This window comes from Synchiropus splendidus, chromosome 10 (assembly GCF_027744825.2).
Source record: "Synchiropus splendidus isolate RoL2022-P1 chromosome 10, RoL_Sspl_1.0, whole genome shotgun sequence".
Classification (NCBI taxonomy): Eukaryota; Metazoa; Chordata; class Actinopteri; order Syngnathiformes; family Callionymidae; genus Synchiropus; species Synchiropus splendidus.
Window position 1 is genome coordinate 15,553,944 of NC_071343.1, and position 18,884 is coordinate 15,572,827.

General features: G+C 40.5%; 1 protein-coding gene across 1 annotated transcript in view; it reads left to right on the top strand.

Annotated features, from left to right (window-relative positions):
* Positions 1-279: 279 nt before the first annotated feature.
* abca12 (ATP-binding cassette, sub-family A (ABC1), member 12) overlaps positions 280-18,884 on the top strand; it is a 64,001-nt gene continuing 45,396 nt past the window's right edge. Inside the window, exons 1-19 of the mRNA XM_053876942.1 lie at positions 280-547; positions 2,630-2,707; positions 2,779-2,872; positions 4,888-5,023; positions 6,788-6,912; positions 8,409-8,482; positions 8,629-8,799; positions 9,641-9,825; positions 10,013-10,131; positions 10,226-10,323; positions 10,597-10,737; positions 11,322-11,485; positions 11,965-12,098; positions 12,537-12,610; positions 12,859-13,017; positions 14,238-14,437; positions 14,560-14,693; positions 14,970-15,084; positions 15,809-18,379. Coding sequence (XP_053732917.1) covers positions 2,642-2,707; positions 2,779-2,872; positions 4,888-5,023; positions 6,788-6,912; positions 8,409-8,482; positions 8,629-8,799; positions 9,641-9,825; positions 10,013-10,131; positions 10,226-10,323; positions 10,597-10,737; positions 11,322-11,485; positions 11,965-12,098; positions 12,537-12,610; positions 12,859-13,017; positions 14,238-14,437; positions 14,560-14,693; positions 14,970-15,084; positions 15,809-18,379 — 4,760 coding nt within the window. The 5' untranslated portion in view covers positions 280-547; positions 2,630-2,641. The remainder of the gene's footprint in view (positions 548-2,629; positions 2,708-2,778; positions 2,873-4,887; positions 5,024-6,787; positions 6,913-8,408; positions 8,483-8,628; positions 8,800-9,640; positions 9,826-10,012; positions 10,132-10,225; positions 10,324-10,596; positions 10,738-11,321; positions 11,486-11,964; positions 12,099-12,536; positions 12,611-12,858; positions 13,018-14,237; positions 14,438-14,559; positions 14,694-14,969; positions 15,085-15,808; positions 18,380-18,884) is intronic.

Below are 18,884 nucleotides of genomic sequence, written 5' to 3' on the forward strand. Positions count from 1 at the left end.
CACCAGCAGCAAAATAAAAAAATAAAATCTTAGGGATAACTCACCATTTGAATATACTGTATGTAGAATTCAGTTTAGATAATGACTTTTAATAAGGTTTCTTTTTAGAACTGAGGCACGGTTCGACGTTATGCCTCGTAATTTTCCGTTGAACTTCGGGTTTTTCCGTCGCAACCCTAAATGCGCGTTCATAACAAAATGCGACATCGTCATGTATTCACGATCTAAGAAACGCAGACATATAACAGTTGTTATTAATGTCATGTCCCTGTCTCCACCCAGTGTGACGGACAGGTGTCGACCTGGACACGCCCCCTGTCGCGGGCTCACCTGCACGTTTGAGGCAGACGAGCGCAGCGACAGTAACGACACAGTTCAGAATCTCGGTTTCCCACTGTGACTTTACCCATTTTTTACAATTCATCTTTGTCCAACGCGAGCGATTTATGGACACAGCTTTTTGCTAGTCAACGGCGCCGCCATGTTCTCTGTAATCAGCAGACAATTTGGAACAAATCTCACCCATTAAAGCAACGCATTTTCTCAGGTAAGACCTGTCACTCCGGCTGTGAAATGTCATTTACATTTGATGTTTTCGTCATGTCTGTAATTCATGTACAAGCTGCTCTTTGAAAAACAAATTGCTGTTTCAAACCCAATAACGTTCAGCACTATGATGCCATGCTAACAGACTACAACGAAACTACATAAAAGTACGTAATAGTACTAAAAGTATCATTTTAGGAGAATAGAGTATAGTATATAATTATTACTGCGTTACTTTTTTTTTCTCAAAGAGTAACTCAACACATCAACAAACTGTATATTCATTTCTCCTGATGTCACCGCAGAGGTCTCTGAAACATGGTTAAGTCAGTTAAGAAACTGAAGTCATTATTATTTAACACCTTTTAAATTTATGTCCAGGTAAAAACATTGTGCTTCACGTCATAAATGTTCCCAAATGTGACTCTAATCCAATTAATGAGTTCCTTCAATGGTCTTACTGGGGTATAATGGTCATAAAGCAGTACTGTGTTTAAACATAATTCAGTTGCCGATTATATAAATCAAGATTTTAATGTAACATGGTCACCACCATTTAAATAATTTGTTGCATTATAAAACCTATTGTTTTCACATGTCACTTGAACTGGTAAGAATAAATTAAATTTTTAATTTTTTTTTTAATATAATACATGGTATTTTATTTCCTTTTGTAAAGGCTCATTGTCTCACCAACTTATTGTTCGGCTCATCCCAAGAGACACCTTCTGATTCACCATGAACATAAGAATAACAGCACTGAGAAACTGTCCTGTGGAAGAAGCTTTTTTTTCTATTAATCGAAATGAGTCAGTTAACCTTTTTTTTTGTATTTTTTTTTAACCATTTTTCAGATACAAGCGATTACAATGTCTGTCATGACAATGCATTTTATGTGTTGTTTTACTGTGATATTGGGAGTAAGGTTTATTCATCATTTTTAGCTTTAGGTCAGCGATTGAGAGCCTTAAAACTGTTGTGATGTGCAACGTCTTCCACCTTTAAACGTCAACTTTTTTATATGATAATATCTTACTGTTTGTGTGCACCATGGGCAAACTTCGAACTCAAACACCTCCTATTCTTCTGTATCGACAGTACATTATAGTTGTGAATAGAGTATGAAGTATATTTTTCATGTATACAGTGTAATAATTGTAATTGATTTTTTATAGCGCACAATATTTCACAAGATTGCAGGATATTGTTTGATTTCCCCCATTTAAATGAGTATTTATTTTGAATCCCAAACTAGAGAAAAATAAAATATACTAGAAATAAGTAGTAGATGTTGTAAAAGAGGAAAAAGTGTTGACAAAAGAACAGGTTGAACTGTGCCATGTGAGAGTAGAAACAACTATCTAAGATATGATATGATTCAAGTTATAAAAAAACCCCAAACAAACAAGAGGAAGAATCTTCTTTATTTAAGTGTGATTCTTGGATTACCCTTCAGATTAGGGGACACGTATTGCCTTTAATAATGTGTATTAGCAGTATTTTAGCATGTAACCGATCATTATCAAGTAGTGGTTAACGTCATATCAGCCTGCCTATATTGTACCTTCGAAGGTCACAGAAATTTCACTCCAAACGACGCTGTAGTCGCTGATAATCTACAATTAACATGCAAGTAATTTGTTCATGAAGGGTTTATTTGTGTTCTTCAATATAAAGTGTGTCTGAAATGAGTTTGCCTGAGAAGTCAAAAGTGTCTGAATTGTTCCCGAGTCATGCTGGAATTCTATTGGCTGCCCCTCAGTGGCTGTTGCTTTCACCCATACATCCACAGAGACGGCTGTATGGAATGTCAACATACAAGTTACACCTCACTCCAAGGGTCAATGTTAAGTCTCTCAAAAAACCATACAAAGGCATTCCTCAAACAAGTTGTCAATTATGGAGCTTATTTTGTTATAAGTAAACACAGGCGGAAGTCTGGTCTTTAACGGTCACTCGCGTGTATTTGTTTGAAAGTTCTTCATCACTGTCAGGAATGTACACACCAGCTTGTTGTCTGAGAAAACTGCAAGCAAATCACACATTTGTCAGTGGGCTGACACATGTTGTGTGTTTGTTGTAGCTTCTCCCGCTGATGGCCTTCATCCGTCAGCTCAGGCTCCTTCTCTGGAAGAATGGGCTGGGTGCCCTCCGCAATCCAGTAAGTGATCAAGCCGTCACGGTCAACGTCTGCTGAGAGTGATTCCACTGTTGCCGTTCTGTTTCTCACAGCTATGGGCACTGACCCTGATCGTTTGGCCTGTGCTCATCTTCGCCATCCTGGCTGCGACCCGCATCCGCTTCCCCCCAGTGATACGAGACACATGTAAGTGTTGGATGGGTGGATCACTTCACAATTTTCGCTATTAACACGACAGCCACAATGACTTGGCACTCCTGTCGTGCCAAGCTGTCTGTTTGATAAGGGCGCGACAGGATTTTCATTTCATTGTTGGGCGTCTGTCAGGAAAGCTTTTACCCACCATTAACTACAGCCAGTTCAGATTCGATGCTTTGACAGATCGTCTTCAGTTGTAGTTGATAGTCACAGCAGCTTTGTTTCTTATTGTGGTTCAATGTAGTTAGAACCATTTTTGATTCATCAGATCTATTTATGAAATGAAACTATCACGTAGACGCCTTCCACCAGGATTTTTTTAAACTGTGGAGGAACAAATAAAACAAAACAAAACCCGGAGTGGAATGCAGCCAATCGGGAAGCGATAGAGAAACAATGAAATGGAGGAGACGATACAAAAGTGAAGGTTTTAATATGAGAAATAAATCTGTCTCCAGTCTGCAGCTGTCTTCACGCGCCCTGTCTCATCATAAGTCCAACTTGAGTTGCGTGAGCAACAGACCTCAGTCATTATGATGTTTATTTGGGGATTTTTCCATGAGAGAGGGTCCAACTCCATGAAGCGTAATGTGTTGTCTGTTTGCTTCGATACTTGAGCTTCATCTTTAAAAAGCGTTTTTTTTCTGAAGGCATGGCATTTAAGTTATGCGCCACGATTGTTACATGTAGCTGAAACCCCGGTTTATAGATAAAAATACACGAATCAATCATGCAGTTTTGTTGCATCCTATTTGTGCTTGAAATGAAGTTTTTTTTCCACCATTCATCCGAATGTTGGAGAACTGGAGTATGTTTGAGTCAATGCATTCTCACTCCCAACATGTCAAATAGCAACCATCTTCAAGTAACTTCTACATCCTATGTTTGCGCCAGAGGTCAGCGTTCATTAGGCTTTCAATTGAAGCTCACACTCCGACTTCTGCATCAACATAGGACGCAAAAGTCACATGAAAATATTTTGCTATTTTCTGTCTTGGTAATGAAAATGGATTGTTGCAGCAGTCCAGGAACTGCCAAGAGGTTGAGGGCAGTCAATGAAGTGCATCACGGTAGTTGCTCTGGTTGATTGCAAGACTTGACTCAAGACATTCTCTTCTCTCATAACTTTGGAATTTGTCGGATGGAATGAACATCAGTTGCATTAATCCACCATAGGGTTGTTGCAAAACTTCAGTAGAATCATAAACAGCATTGAAAGTGGTGGATAGGGTGAGGGCATTTGATTCTTGTTAAGTATCCAAACACAATTGTGTTAATAGATTCAATTGCTTTAGTTTGAAATATTTTAACCTCTAAATAAGAGTGTCTGATTTAGATTTGGTCAGAAGGGTTGAAGTGTTTCAACATTTTTTGGTAGCCAATATATGCCGTCCAGCACTTAGGCCATGTCTATGCTTGCATCACTGATCACATTTGTCCCTCTTCCCAGTTCGTCCTTTACACAAAGAGGTCACGACAGTGCGTGGCTTTATATTTGAATTCATTGCTGTATGTAAATAACGTTGCTCTCTGGACAAAATTATCCTGGTGATTTAACTGCAACCTGATCCTCACGTTTTTAATCTCCAGGTTTTGTGCCCTGGATTTACAGTAAACAGCGGTTGCGTTGTTTACCTGCCTGAGTGCAGCACTCCACTTCATGTGAATTGTACAAAACACAGTGCAACCGTTGATGGCTTTACACGTGTCTTTGTACCTGCTAGGAAATGATTAAATATTAACTGGAATGTTTATTTTCATTGAGCAATTTTTCGTCTTTACTTCAGACATTGTGCTGTGAAATAGTTTCTTTTGCGGACTGCTGTTTGTTCAGTCTCAGAAATCCCCCTAAGGTTTCCACACCAAGATAGAATTGAAAATTTCATATGGATTTATCCTTAAGACTGAAGTATGCACCAATATTTTTTAACCTATTGACCTATGTTTATATTTTTTTATTTACTGCTCTTTTTCATCTGACATTTCTGCTACCCTGCACACAGGTTATGTGGGCCCCCGAAACTTGCCCAGCACTGGCTTCTTCCCATTTCTGCAGACCCTCATGTGCAACACAGACAGCATCTGTTACAACAAATCAGTGGCATCGTCCTCAAGCTCAGGTCAATGGAAAACATCAAGGTACGCCATTTTAATTCAGTCTCTTTAGTTAAAAAAAAATGAAATGAGTTTTCGAGTTATCAGGAGGAATGGACCCATCATTCCTACTCTACATTGGGTTGAGTGTATTGACCCGATGTTCAGAAACAATTAAAATAATTTCAGGTCCCTGGAGTTTGGCTCTGCAAGGTAGCACCACAGGACATTTGCACCAAGATTGTTTTGGAAAAACATTTGTCTCCAGCCTTGTTATGATTCATAAAATATACGGATTTCCTTGCTTGTTATGTGGGAAGGCTCATTGATTCATTGAAATCTTATTTTGAATAGCTATATACTGCTACACCTAATAGTTCCATATGACAACCACCGACCTTTCACATCGGCACGGTTCCCTACCAGTTCCAGTTCCAATTTTGACCCAGCCAGCGTGTTCAGAAAATAATACAAATACAAATACAAATACAAATACAAATATGTGTGATTGTATGATACTAAACATACATTTTATTTTAAGATTTGATATGTTAAGAAAAACTATTCAGTTATGAGCAAAACATGAAACATTACTAAGTAATCTTATCTTCCTCATATATTTTGAGGGGCAATACATTCTCCTATAAAGGTAAATGGAAGCAGTTCCTTGTCAAACTTATATGATGTAATTCAAGCATGAAATGGTAGGCAAATAAAGGAAAAAAGAAAACAAAAGTAAAACCTGAAACCTAAAAACCTTAATGTTACATATGAAATACATAGCTGGTCCAGTGCTTAGACCTGTTCAGGGTTGCCGGGAGTTCTGGGGCCTATCCCAGCGGTCATTGGGTGAAAACCGGGAAAAACCCACATACACCCTCATCCACTGTTTTTAAAGTGAATGAGCTTTGTGGCATTTTATATATCATAGCATACTGCCTGGAAAGCTTATTTTCTGCCCATGAGAACGCCCAGCTACCCAAGAAATCTTTCACTTCATTCTAGTGGGATTAAATGTTAGGTGTGCAATGTTTTTGTGATGAGGTGTCACAGGACCAGGACTTACCATATCATTGTCAAAGCGGGTATTTTACCAGCGGTGAGAGACGTCTTAAGGAAGTAATCCTGTGTGGTTGCATTAAAACAACAAACAGCTTGTGACAATCACTGAACTGTGGTGATGAATCTGTACTCCATCAATCACTGGAAGCACTCCAAGATAAAGAGTCTAAAACATAAGCAGTGAAGAAGAGGTGTTTTACATGTCTCAAATCATGCATTTATTTGGGAGCAAACTCTGACGAATGGCTGTTGAAGGACCAACACATGCCAAACCTTTGGAGAGTTATTCCTTCTTTATTGTAAGAAGAAAATCCCATTCTAGAAAGTAATATCATGACAAAAAATTCAACCACCAAATGATTTATGAAATTCTTCTCTGCCTGAAAATGGCGATGCTATTTCCATGTCTTTCACATCAAACACCATTTAGAATGTTGGATAGATATCAACTTTGACTTCCTTATCAACGTCAGACACCCAAATGTCAATTGGCTCACATGTGCTTGGCTTTGAATTCTTGTTTTGTAACACTCCCGCTGACAAAGAAGTGACTGAAAAACCTGTTGGTTTACCTTTTACCTGCTTGTGACTCGGACGTATAACAAAAGTTAAGTCCCTTTACTCACGCTAATAAGCTATTCTGTTCCACTTGTTTTCATGATGACGCATGGTTGACCTTTTGTTCTCAAGATTGAAAAAAAGGCTGTAACCAATAACTTATGATGTGTTTCCCATTCTTCATGACAGGTCACATAAAAGTTCAGCAGCATCGCCTTTGACAAAAATCTTTGCATCCAACATCGAAATACCGTATAAGAAACAGTCCTACAAAGAAGTTGTGGCCATCTTAGACACCATGAAAAACATCATAGGTATGTGTCCCGCTTTGCTTTTTCTTCGATGATGTTCCTTCAAATTGAGCCGTTTATGACCGTTTTATAGTAAATGTGCTATGTTTGAACAGAAGATTCACTCATCTTTGTCTCTCTGGATGTACTTATTATAGCAAGCATGTCCCCTGTTTCCCTCTTTTTTTATGTCCTTCCATCCATTGTCTGTTGCTTGTCTTGATCAGATCGTGGTATTAGCAGCCTCAGGAAGGTGGAATCGCTTTTTTCTTGTCTTTCCACAGAACCCTACTCTCTTTTGGGTACACACTCTGACTGTGCAAGTCTCTCACTAGTGCCTTGGTCTGCTACAGGCCTCCTCCAATGGCACAAGTCTCCTCCTTGCAATCTGGAGAAGCATTAGCATTAATCCTATCCTAGGTGTCGAACTTGATTCCGGAACAAGCCCCTTGTATCTTGCTCTTTGGATCAGTACCAAAAGCTTGTAACACCACTTTAGAACAGATTCTTCCAGATTAAGAAACATTGGCTGGTACTATCTGTCGTTTGTTGGCGTTGACTTTTGTTCTGCCAATGGATTACTGGCTACTGTTGCGCAACTGAAATTGCTCTTGCCACCAACTGGTTTGTCGCGAAGTTCCTCCAAGTTTGCGATCATAGTTTAATTGCCCACACCCAAGAGGACTGATTGTCACATGGAATCTTGTCCACGAGTGAGAGCAGGGTAGATGGTGGAATTGTTCTGGTCGGTAAAAGAAAACAAGCTCTCATCTGACCAGTCACACCGCATTCCTACCCTCACATGTGGCATTAGAATCGGTTGCCATGCAGCAAAATTAAAGATCTGATATGAGCGGCTGATGGAACCCATGAGTAAAAATGCAAAACATTTCCAACAACCAAACAATCTTTGTTGTGGTAAACGCAGTCCTGCGATAGTCTTTTTGGATCCCAAACGCAGTACTCTGTCTGCTTCAGAAGAAATAAGTACACGCTATTTTAAAATGGTTCTTAAAACCCTGCTTACGTGACATTTCAAGTATATCAGTGGAGTATCGACACCTGGAGTTTAAGTACAGGTCTCCATGGTAAAGCCTTAATGTCATTCGATGTACGATATAATATAAAACACTTTACTTATGGAGTTTAGAAACATCTCATTTTTGGACAAAGGGGCCTCAGAAGTGCCTCCTGAGTGGCGCAAATGGCCTGCAGGCCACAAGTTTGACACTCTTGATGTAGATGCTGAAAACTATGATGCTCCTTGAGAGCCTCTGGTATCTCACCTTAGAATGGGGATGTTCATATTGGCCAATTTCCATTAAAAAGTGTCCATAGGTTGGTTATAGTGCATCTTAAAAGGTCGGTTTTTATGAGATTATTAAGTGGAAAGGTTTTACATAAATGCTATTTGGAGGAAAAGCTCAGTGTTGGATAAGGAATGGAAGTAAATTGCTGACTGTTGGTCCGTATTGAAGTGAGAATTCATGAGGATGTATGTCTTTAATCCTCTTTGAAAGGTTCATCTGAACAAAGGCGTGCTGATCAAATCTCTGCCATGAGAGGAAACAACTCTGCTGTTCTAGGAGATCAGGTGGGTCCTGTCATCAAATATCACTTGCTGGGAACAAAAGCCGGGACACTTTCCCGTCATCAAATGTTCTGGTCGTAGAATATCATTTAAACCTCACACTTGGTTGAAAGTCATTTCTCATGGTGAAAGATTTTATTTTTTTACAGTATGATCGGAAAATGATGGTTGAAACGGCCAATCAATTGAAAATGGCCGTCTGCACACCTGCGCTCAACACCATGAACACAACCTCAACCAACCACCTCACACAAGGGATGATCCTGTACTGCAGAACCAATGCAACCCTTGCAGAGACAGTCATCGCAGTTGTCAACAAGGTACTTTTTCCTTAGACTATATATATCCTTTTACTTAGTAATCATACATCTGTGCCGAGCGCCATCCTGTCGTCACCTTTGTGGAACACTATAGACTGGCATTCTGTTTTGACATCAGGACTGACTGGATTTCAGGCATCTCAGTTCTCTCTTGGCAGTACTTCAATTTCATTTTTGGAATTAACAAGTGTCAGTATATGGTATGAAGAAAGTTGATATCTAAAGTAAATGCTTTTAGTTATTATGATATCGACAAGGATCTGGATTTCCTGCATACTGTGGAAACCGGGTGAGTCGCCCATTCAACACAATGTTTATAGAAACATATTTATTGTTCCAAACTCAGTCCTCTTTGGCCTTTAGTTATAAGTCCAACAGATGTATGAGTGGCTGCCTTCATCCACAAAGTAACTCCTGGGCGTGGGAAAAAAACCAAACAATCTTTGTTGTGGTAAACGCAGTCCTGCGATAGTCTTTTTTGGATCCAAAACGCAGTACTCTGTCTGCTTCAGAAGAAATAAGTACACGCTATTTTAAAATGGTTCTTAAAACCCTGCTTACGTGACACAACCTTTAGTCTCTGTATTGGATGATGGAACAGAAATCTATTTGCTTCAAAGTATCCTAAGATGAAGTTAAACTTGTAAGTTATGTTGTGAAAAATACCCACAGAATCCAACCAGTGTGTATTTATTTATAGGTATAAATCTTGCAAATGTAAAGTATCGATACAGTATCGCTCCAGGAAGTATCATGAAATTTGAGTGCACTGAAATTCTCTTTCAATGACACGTGAATTTAATGTAATATTTTCACTCAAAATGTGACTGTTTTTCATCAGATGCTGTCAGAAAAGATGCTGACGAAGCCAGAAGAGATCCTAGCACTGGCTGGGGCCACTCTGAGCGTGTTAAGTGAGCTACAAAATCATACCTCACTGTGGGAAGGTCTTCTTGGAATCACAAACCTCACGGATGAAGCCAACACGCTGCATACCTTGGAAGCGTTGGCTATCGGCTTACAAAGGTGATCATGGGAAAGTTTAAACCTTTGTTGAATGAAAAATGAATATTACAGATCATTTTATTATTTTTGTTGCTCGTATGCAAGTTTGATGTGGAAACTTTTTTTGGTTTTGGTGGAGTCTTCAGAGACTTCAGTTCATGCTCGTAGGCTGTCCCTTTAGGCTGACAACTTGCTCTTATTTTGGCAGTACCCTGCATGCTCTTGAAAGAAATGTCCCGGGAAGTCAGGAAACTCTGTCAGCCTTTCACCCAATTCTCACTGTTGGCATCAATGTGATCAACTATGTCAAAAATTGGCCTGGCCACGGTAACTGATGACTTTTCTTCTTCATTTATACGTGAATTTCTTCTCGCACTTGTGACTCATTTCTGATGTGCTTTTCTTTTTCGTGTTATTTTAGAACTGCACGTGAATGTTGCAGATGTATTGAGGGACGACGGCACAATGACTGACATGGTTAAGATGTTTTTGCAATGTGGGAAGATTCCACTGGACCAGGTCTGTGTCAAACCGTTTCATGATCCTGAACATAATGAATGTGGTACATAAATAACATTTTCATGTTCAGCATCTTCCTATCAGTGTTGAAGGTTGTTTCACTAAAATATGTGCAATCCTGTTTTGCCGGTGCTAAAATTGTCCTCCTGTTTGCGTCCTGCAGCAAGGCAAAATAGCATTTGCCCCAGTTAACACCTGCAATCTGTTTCCTGATGTAGTTTGTCTCTGCTGTTCTTACCCCTGAAAGTGCCCCTGACCATGTCTCTACCCCAGGCAATCGTTTTGGCATTTGACAAAACACTAGTGTGTTCCTACCTGTGCAACAACACCAACTTCATGGGCTCGACGTTGTGCAAGATAGGCGCCGTGGACAAGGTCATAGACATGATCAGCGACGAGAAGCTGGCCAAACAGGTAGGCTGGAAGTGTGACGCAGCTTATCATGACATCTATAAGTCGGTCTGCTTCTTGTGCTGTCTCATGTTTTCCGGCTCTCGCGTGCATCCCCGACAAGTCATTAGCTCGCGCGCGCATAATTAGCCGGCAGTCCTGTGAGCGCGATCAACCATAGCAACGGGCGACCTGCCCCGCTCACCTAGGGAACACAAACCACAAGGATGTCCAATTAGCAGCCACAACGTGGTAGATGTTTTTGACGAGGTAATTCCCCACGAGGTAATGAGCTCACACTCTCATTACACTGTGTGCAACTGTGAGCAGTCATTTGGTGCTGAGGCTATTAGCCACATTATGTAGCTTCACTGATCGCCACAGTGTGTAGCTGCATTTTTAGGGGAAGGTTTGTTGGTTTTTAAATAGGGGAACAAGCCAAGAAGGTGTTGCTTTACAAGAGGGGTTCCACAGGGGTCGACACTTGGGCTGTTCATCTTTACATACTTTACCCGGAAACTAGTTTTCGCTCATCTCATTGTAAAATTCTGAGATTTTTGTGAACCTTTCTCAAGCTCTTGTCTTCCTTATGTTTCATTCCTCCCCAGGTTCTTAATGTTTGGAGTAAGCACAGTGCGGAGTCTGACATTGAATTTTTCATGGGGCAAGTCCACAGCCTGATGGGAGGACAGGCCTTGGGAGGGAACAGAGGTTCCAAAGTCAGGGCCCGGCGGAGTGCGGAAACCCAATCACTGAGCATCGATGAAGAACTGTAAGTGTGGCTCTTGCATATCAAGAGTAAATGAGACACTGGAAAAATACTTTTCAAGACTGTACCCCTCAAAATCCTTTAGTCTCCTGGTGTTTTTGTCGCAAGTTGGGTGTGGACGATGGGACTCGAGATCAATAAGGGAATTAGAGCAGTGAGAGCACAGGCGGGATCAGGTTTCGAGACACAAAATCTTCAGTTCTATTTTAGCTCAGATTGTATAACTTAAGCATTCTACTTGAAAGAAAATCCAGTTTTTCAGCATTGAAAATGTTCTCAAAACACGCATGTCAACACCTGTCCACTGAAGTGTTAACACATGGACATGGTCTGAAGTTATGCAATGACTAGTACTGATAAAACTGTAAAGACTTTAAGGTTATTGGTTAATTCATGTTCTTGTATGTCAGTCTGAGAATGATAAGTTTTGATACTTCATCTTCAGCTGCTGAATATAAAGTCTCAACCTGACTCATTAATAGATTCTTGAACGTTGGGAAAGTGGTGCTGCGGGTCTTGAAGATGGTCCCAGATGCGAACATGGTGGTGAAAAACATTCTGAAAATCGGCTACTGGACAATGAACACTGCAACATCTGGCCTGAATTTTGCCAAAGGTACGAGCTCAACATCAGTTTGTATGAGACTTAAAAGGTATTGTGTTTTGATTTTTATGATTCTACAATGCTTTGAAATTTTGGAGCCACAATTCTGAAGGAAACACATCCCTCACACATATCATGTGACAGGGCAAGAAAGGACATCTTTCACCTGTTCAGTCTCTATTGTTTTGTCAACTAGAAAAAAAACGTGTGGGCGAATGAAACAGGTCCACACCCTTTCTCAGGAGACTGATGAAAGATAAAGCATTTGTGTGCCTGATGTAAGGCTGTGATGGTGTTTGAAAGCCATGAATGCGTAAGCCCACAAAGGAAAGAGATGCCCTGTGTCCCAAATAACGCTCCTAAGTTACAGATTAAATGAAGGGTCAGAGGATGGATTAGTGTGTGGTGGAATCACGGCTAATATTATTTGGATTTGTTTTTGTTTCTCAGGCATGCTGCAGGGAGGATGGGTGGATGCAGAACAACTGGATGTAATTGGAGAAGTTATGGACGTGTTTCTCAAGGTAATTGCTTTCCAAGTTGCCAAGCTCATTTCAAATTCATATGGGTTAACAACTCACAACTCATTTCAAAATGTGTACAGTGACTGCATCCTGGTCACGCAGTACAAGTGAGGGAAGCAAACATTAAAACATTTTTTTCTGCTGTGATGTCACTCCACTGGTGAAGTGACGCGCTAAGGACATTTTCTTTTGTTTGTTTTTATCAGTACTGTTCATGGACATGGTTTTTATGATAGTATCTCTCCCAGGTGCTGATGGATAAACCTGTAACATGTGAGGACGTAATGGCTCCTTTAGAAGACCTGTTGGCGGCCCACAACATGACCATGGAGTTCAAGCTCATCTGCCAGGACCCTTCAAATGTGCTGCATTTTCTACTGGAAGACTGGGAGCATGTACTTGCCCTGGTAAAGCCATTTTTATACAGAAATTTCCAGATTATAGAGCGCCCCGGAATGTTACCTGCACCCACTACGTTTAAGAGGGAAAGTAGGTCTACATGAGCCGCATTGGCCACGGTGTGCAGTGGTGCTGTACCGTAGAAGGGTCAGCGGTGCTTAAAAATGTGTGAGGATCACTTCTAAACCAGTTTTTGAAACGGGGTCCAGCATTGAGACTGAGTCATGAAACAAACCATATCCTGAACTTGAATCATGAACACTTTGAGCATTTTATGGTAACTAAAAATCTATATATCAGCTGCGTTGTATGAGTCGCAGGGTTGGAAAGGCAAAAAAGTAGCGGCTTATTGTACGGAAATTACGGAATGACATAGTGGAGCTTTTAAAACGCAGTCAATCAACCTTTTATGAAATCCAAAAATCACGAGCAATAACTTCATAGTATGTATTTGGCCCCATATATAGTGACTAAAAGTATCAACAACTAAAATAACAGCATGTCATTCAAATTAAAGTTATTAAATATACTATTGACTTGGTTCATTGATTTTCTTCAGTCAGCAAAGTAATAAAGAGATGGATTTAGATACATCTTCATGTGTGTAAATGCATCAGTCTGTCAGTGGCATAATGAATTCACTGACTGATTCTTGAACGGAACTTAAAGTATGTTATGATTGTTATGACTGTGTTCATTCTATTATTTGGTATATTTTCTTATTATTTTGTGGATTGCAAACAGAAAAACACGACAAGTTATGCTGTACTGATATTGTTCCGAGTGAATTCACTCATCGTGCAGAGACATCTATTGGTGAGCACCAATATTGCAACCCAAAAAGAATGAAGTCATTTTTTTAACTTTGTGTAATAATAATAAATTTGCTTCTAAAAAGACTTTGATCAGATGAAAATTATATTTCAACTGAATATTTATATATAAAAAAAAAGAACAAGTGAAACAGCTGAGGAATTGTGACTAAAATGGTGTGTACATGTCCCTAAGGCTCTGTAATGAAGCTATGAATCATATTCATCATATAATCAAGTATATCCTCACTTCAGCTAAGACGATCAGGAATTAATGCTGTTACATGAGTCGTAAGTAATTACTTGTTTCTACAGGCTATTACACATGTGGCTGAGCAGTTTAATTGCCACAGGAATTCATGTGGACACACCCAAATGAAACATGTGCATTGATCTACATTTCTCATTGTCTGTAGATAAATAACATCACAATGGAGGAAGACGATGACACGGGCGTATCCCTCCCCATGATTCTCTCTGCGTGGCACAAGCTGTATGCAGGTGCATCTGAGACTGTATGGTTCCTGTCTAACTTGGTCACAGAGCTGAGTGGGAATGAGTCCATGAGCTGGATCCCAGGAAGCGACGCCACTATGGCTGACACTCTTCATCACAGGTCCTGAGATGTTGCTTTTTAAAAATCCCTTGATAGTCATGAACACATCAATGCCCTGAAGTCGCCTATTGAACATATTATCAAAGATGTGTAACAGTGTTTCGCCTAATTTTGTATTGTAGTGTTTTGCAACTTATGGTGAGTTCTGGACAAAATCTTGAGCAGAGTGACCAGTGGCCGATGGTGAAAGACTACTTTCACATGGCTGACTTGGTTCTGAAGTACGAGCCTGGGGAAACAACACATCCACCAAACTGTGAGTCCATTGGAGTCATGTAATTCTGACCTCTTTATGAAAAATGATTCGCTCATGACATGAAGAAGAACATGGCCCAGCCTTGTTGCCAAATCTTCAATGTTCAGCTAATACAGAAGTCAGATCCTACTCTAGTTATATTGTCAAATCCATCTCCCTCTGATGACACGAATAACATAAAAGTGGTGCTAATTTTTGGCCATACTGTTCAGTTGATAGCTATTTAATGTGAATCACTCCTGTTGTTTGAGTCGAGTTTACGGTGTTTATTACCAGGTTCCCTTGATCTTGAGACCATGGCCGTCCACTGTAACAGTCATTTGAACTGGCACACTTTCAGCGGTGGAATTTCACGAGTTCTGATGTCCCCAAGCCCAGACACGCTATTGAGGTATGTCCTGCTGCCGTCATTGGTGTAATCCCACGGTATTTTGGACATGTACAGTGGGTGGGCTGGACTGTCTGCATATTGGACCATGATCCCACTAACCATCAACATAGATAGTCAAGGAATGTGGTTGTACTTGTATTCAAGGCCTGAAGAAAGATTTCTTTGGTATGGTTGACGTACTAGCCTTATTTTGGTCTTTAAAAAGTTTAAATAATTGTTCTTTTCTACACAAAATGGATAAGTGGAGGCGACTATTTCCTAATTCAGTTTACATTTATTGTCCCTTATATATAGTGTATACAGTTTAGCTACATGTTCGTGAAAAGGGAGTACTGAGATTGAATCTAGAGTGTAAACAACCTGTTCCATCAACAAAGCTATTTTCATAGACATGTTCACCAGTGAAATAGATGCTACGCACTGTTATTGAGTCTGACAGCTTTACAAAGGCTCAGTCACGATCCGGGGGGTGATGAAAAAATGCATAGTTTGCTACCAAAAAAATTCCACTTTGACAAATGATTGGAATTTCCGGGAGCTAGTCATTGCTGATCTCTGTTGATCATGATACTGATGTTTTTGTTGCTATTGCCGGACACTTATTATGATTTAGCTTCATATAGCATCAGTGAAACAATGAAAAGACTGGATTCGCTTGACAGCAATATAGACACAGAGTCATATCAGTGAATGTGCTCTCAATTCCCCTCGTTTTTCTCTGCAGTTTGCTCAAAGGAACTGTGGTGCTTCTACAGAACATCTTTGGTGACACTTTAAGCCATTTAGCAGCACAAAAACTGCCGCGACAAATCCCAGGCGGAAAGCTGTTCTCAGACTTCTTGTTGGACCTCATGGAGAATGTTCACGACTTGGTCTCCTACATCGCCATGAGTACCAACCAAAACACAGCCAACCCACACGTCATGATGAATGTCACGAAAGAGAAGCTTCAGTCCAGTGGTCTGGCCCTGTTTTTCCCTCTGTTCTCTGGCGAAAGGCCTCCTTCTTTCTCTGATGTTCTGGAGGCGACAGCAAAGTTTGGGAGGCTGAACCAGCGCATTTTTGATTTTGATGAAGCAGATACTGCAGTGAAGATGGAGCTGGAGCGGCTGATGACGATGTTCCTCTCCCTGGAGGGGAACCTGGGATTGTCTGTTTCTCACATGATGGGAACTTACCTGGTTAAATATGGTTTCCACTTGTATCCTAATGCAGTTGAGCATTTAATAGAAGCCCCTTTAACCAACCAAACCACAGTAGCTATTTTAGAGACCATCCTCAAAGCCATAGAGTCGATGAGGACTGTGATAGATTCCAAGGATGACAACCCAACTCAAGTGGTCCTCCATTACATCAGGCAACTTGAATGCATCATGATGAATCTGATCAAGCTGCGTCAAATTGAAAAAGCCCCTAACGGATCAATGAGTGAGACCGAACTGAACTCCCTCTTGAACATCTCTCAATACCTGACTCCCATGGGCATGCAGATGCTCTCTCAAGCCAGGCCAGATGATTCACAGAAAATCATTTTAGATCTTCTCCACAAAGTGCTTCCCAAGGTCATCCAGCAGAGAATACCTCCCTTAATCCAGGATTTCACTGAGCTGCAATATCAGTTGACTTCTTGTGAAGATGTGACAAGATGTTCTGTCGGAATCATGAAAATCTTCACTCACCTGGAGCAAGTCCTGAACATGGTCCTTTCTTCCAACATCACACTCAAAATCACTGGACCGGACCTGTCTTCTGGTGAGGAAGGATTCCAAGACATGGCAGAGCATCTGTTCTCACTTTGTCTAACACCTGAGGATCCTATCTCTGTGGAAACATTCAAAAAAGTCCTTCATGCGGTCAAGATGATCAATGCCACGTCAAACGTGTCATTGTCAGAAATCCAGCATGTTCTGCAACAGTTAAATCTAACAATGGAAGAGCTGGAATACCTCACTTCAGTTCTCGGAGATGTCAAGGTGAACGACCTGATAGAGAGGGTGATGCAGACACCGAATGTTCTCATGTGCTTTGAAGAGGATGAGGATCCCGACATGATGAGAAAATGTGTTGTTGAAATGATGGCACAATATGCCACTTTCCTGCTAAAGCTACCTGCGCTCTCTGATCACAAAGCAGTTGTGTTGTCCATCCCGTCAACCATCAACCAAACGCTCCTTCAGCTCCTGCACATGAATCCCATCACACAAACCTCACTTGTCCGCACTCTGCACAAAATCCTCAATAATATCAAGACAAATCTCCAGCTTTCCAATATGTACACACCGGACGTCAAGAGAGAATTTGAAATGCTCGAGAATCTGATGAAAGTGGCCGGCGACCCCAAACCTCTGCATCATATCCTCAACATCACCTCAACACCTGACGTCGTGGATGCCATGGAGCAATGGTTGGAGGTTATTCAGTGGTACCTGATGAAGCTGGAGAAAGCCACTGCCAGCAGCTCCACTGCTGAACTCCTCCACCCAACTCTCAGCATCATACAAATGAATGTAGCCCAACAACTGGCACAATCCCGTTTCAGCATCTTCGTCAGCAACAAAATCGAGCACTTGAGAGAAAGTCTGGAGTATCCTCTGGATGACGAAGGGGTGCATAAAATCGGCCAAACTGCTTTCGCGATTGTCCAAGGTCTTTTTAACTTCATCAACGTCAGCCTACAAAACCAGGATGAGTTTTACCAAACCAACTGGGCAGAACCGCTGTTGAATTCAACGGCGGAAATTGAGCACTTCCTTCATGGGATGCGTTACTGGTTGCAAAACCCCAATGTCACGATGACACTTGCTCAAATGTTTCAGTGGGATAACTCCTCAAATCCATCCATGCCTCTGATGGACATCAACCATTTACTGCAGACGATGGACTTATTCCTGACCAGTGAGGATTCTGTAGTTCTTCACCACATCCTCAACATCATTGAAAACCTCAACAGGGCCATAATGATAGCAGACAATCTCGGTGACCAAGAGATGGACCAACTTTCGGCTCCTATCATGGAAGCACTTAAAAATGCTTTCCACCTGCTGCCAGCCGTTGACCTCCCACAGCAGAAGATTATGGAAATTGTTCAGCACTCATTGAAGCTCTTTCTCCTGCCGAACATGAGCTTTCCAGAGTCCGTCAACACTTGGATGCACATTCTCACCAAAGGTGAAGAGCTTGTGGAGGAGACCTTGCCGGAACATCTTGCTGTTTACCCGAAGGCTCTGATCATCGTTGCAAAGACTTATTTCAAGGGAATCAAGGAAAACACTGGACCAGACACCATCAATATGTTGTGAGTACCATTATTTTGATAACTATTAGCTGCCTGATCCGCCTTGCTCTAAATTGAAATTGAAATTATATTAGCAACAAGATAAATTTGCTCATTAATATTTAACATGATTGAGGTGAGTTAGTAATTGGTTGTGGTTGTATGCAATATATTTTTATTTGTGCCGCATCAATTTTTACTATGGTAAACAAAAAAGCAGATGCTTATTGTTATTGTTATTGTTATTGTTCTTATTCTTATTCTAATTCTTATTCTTATTCTTATTCTTATTCTTATTCTTATTCTTATTCTTATTCTTATTCTTATTCTTATTCTTATTCTTATTCTTATTCTTATTCTTATTCTTATTCTTATTGGTTAAGAAAATGTTAAAGAAAGTTGACAATTATTGTATATATTGTTTTAACAGCATGTCAAACAGCTAGCTTTTGTGTTGCGAGACTCGTATGTATAAATAAGTGTTGCTGTTCCTTAACAACAGATGAGTCTGGTCTAATCTGACATA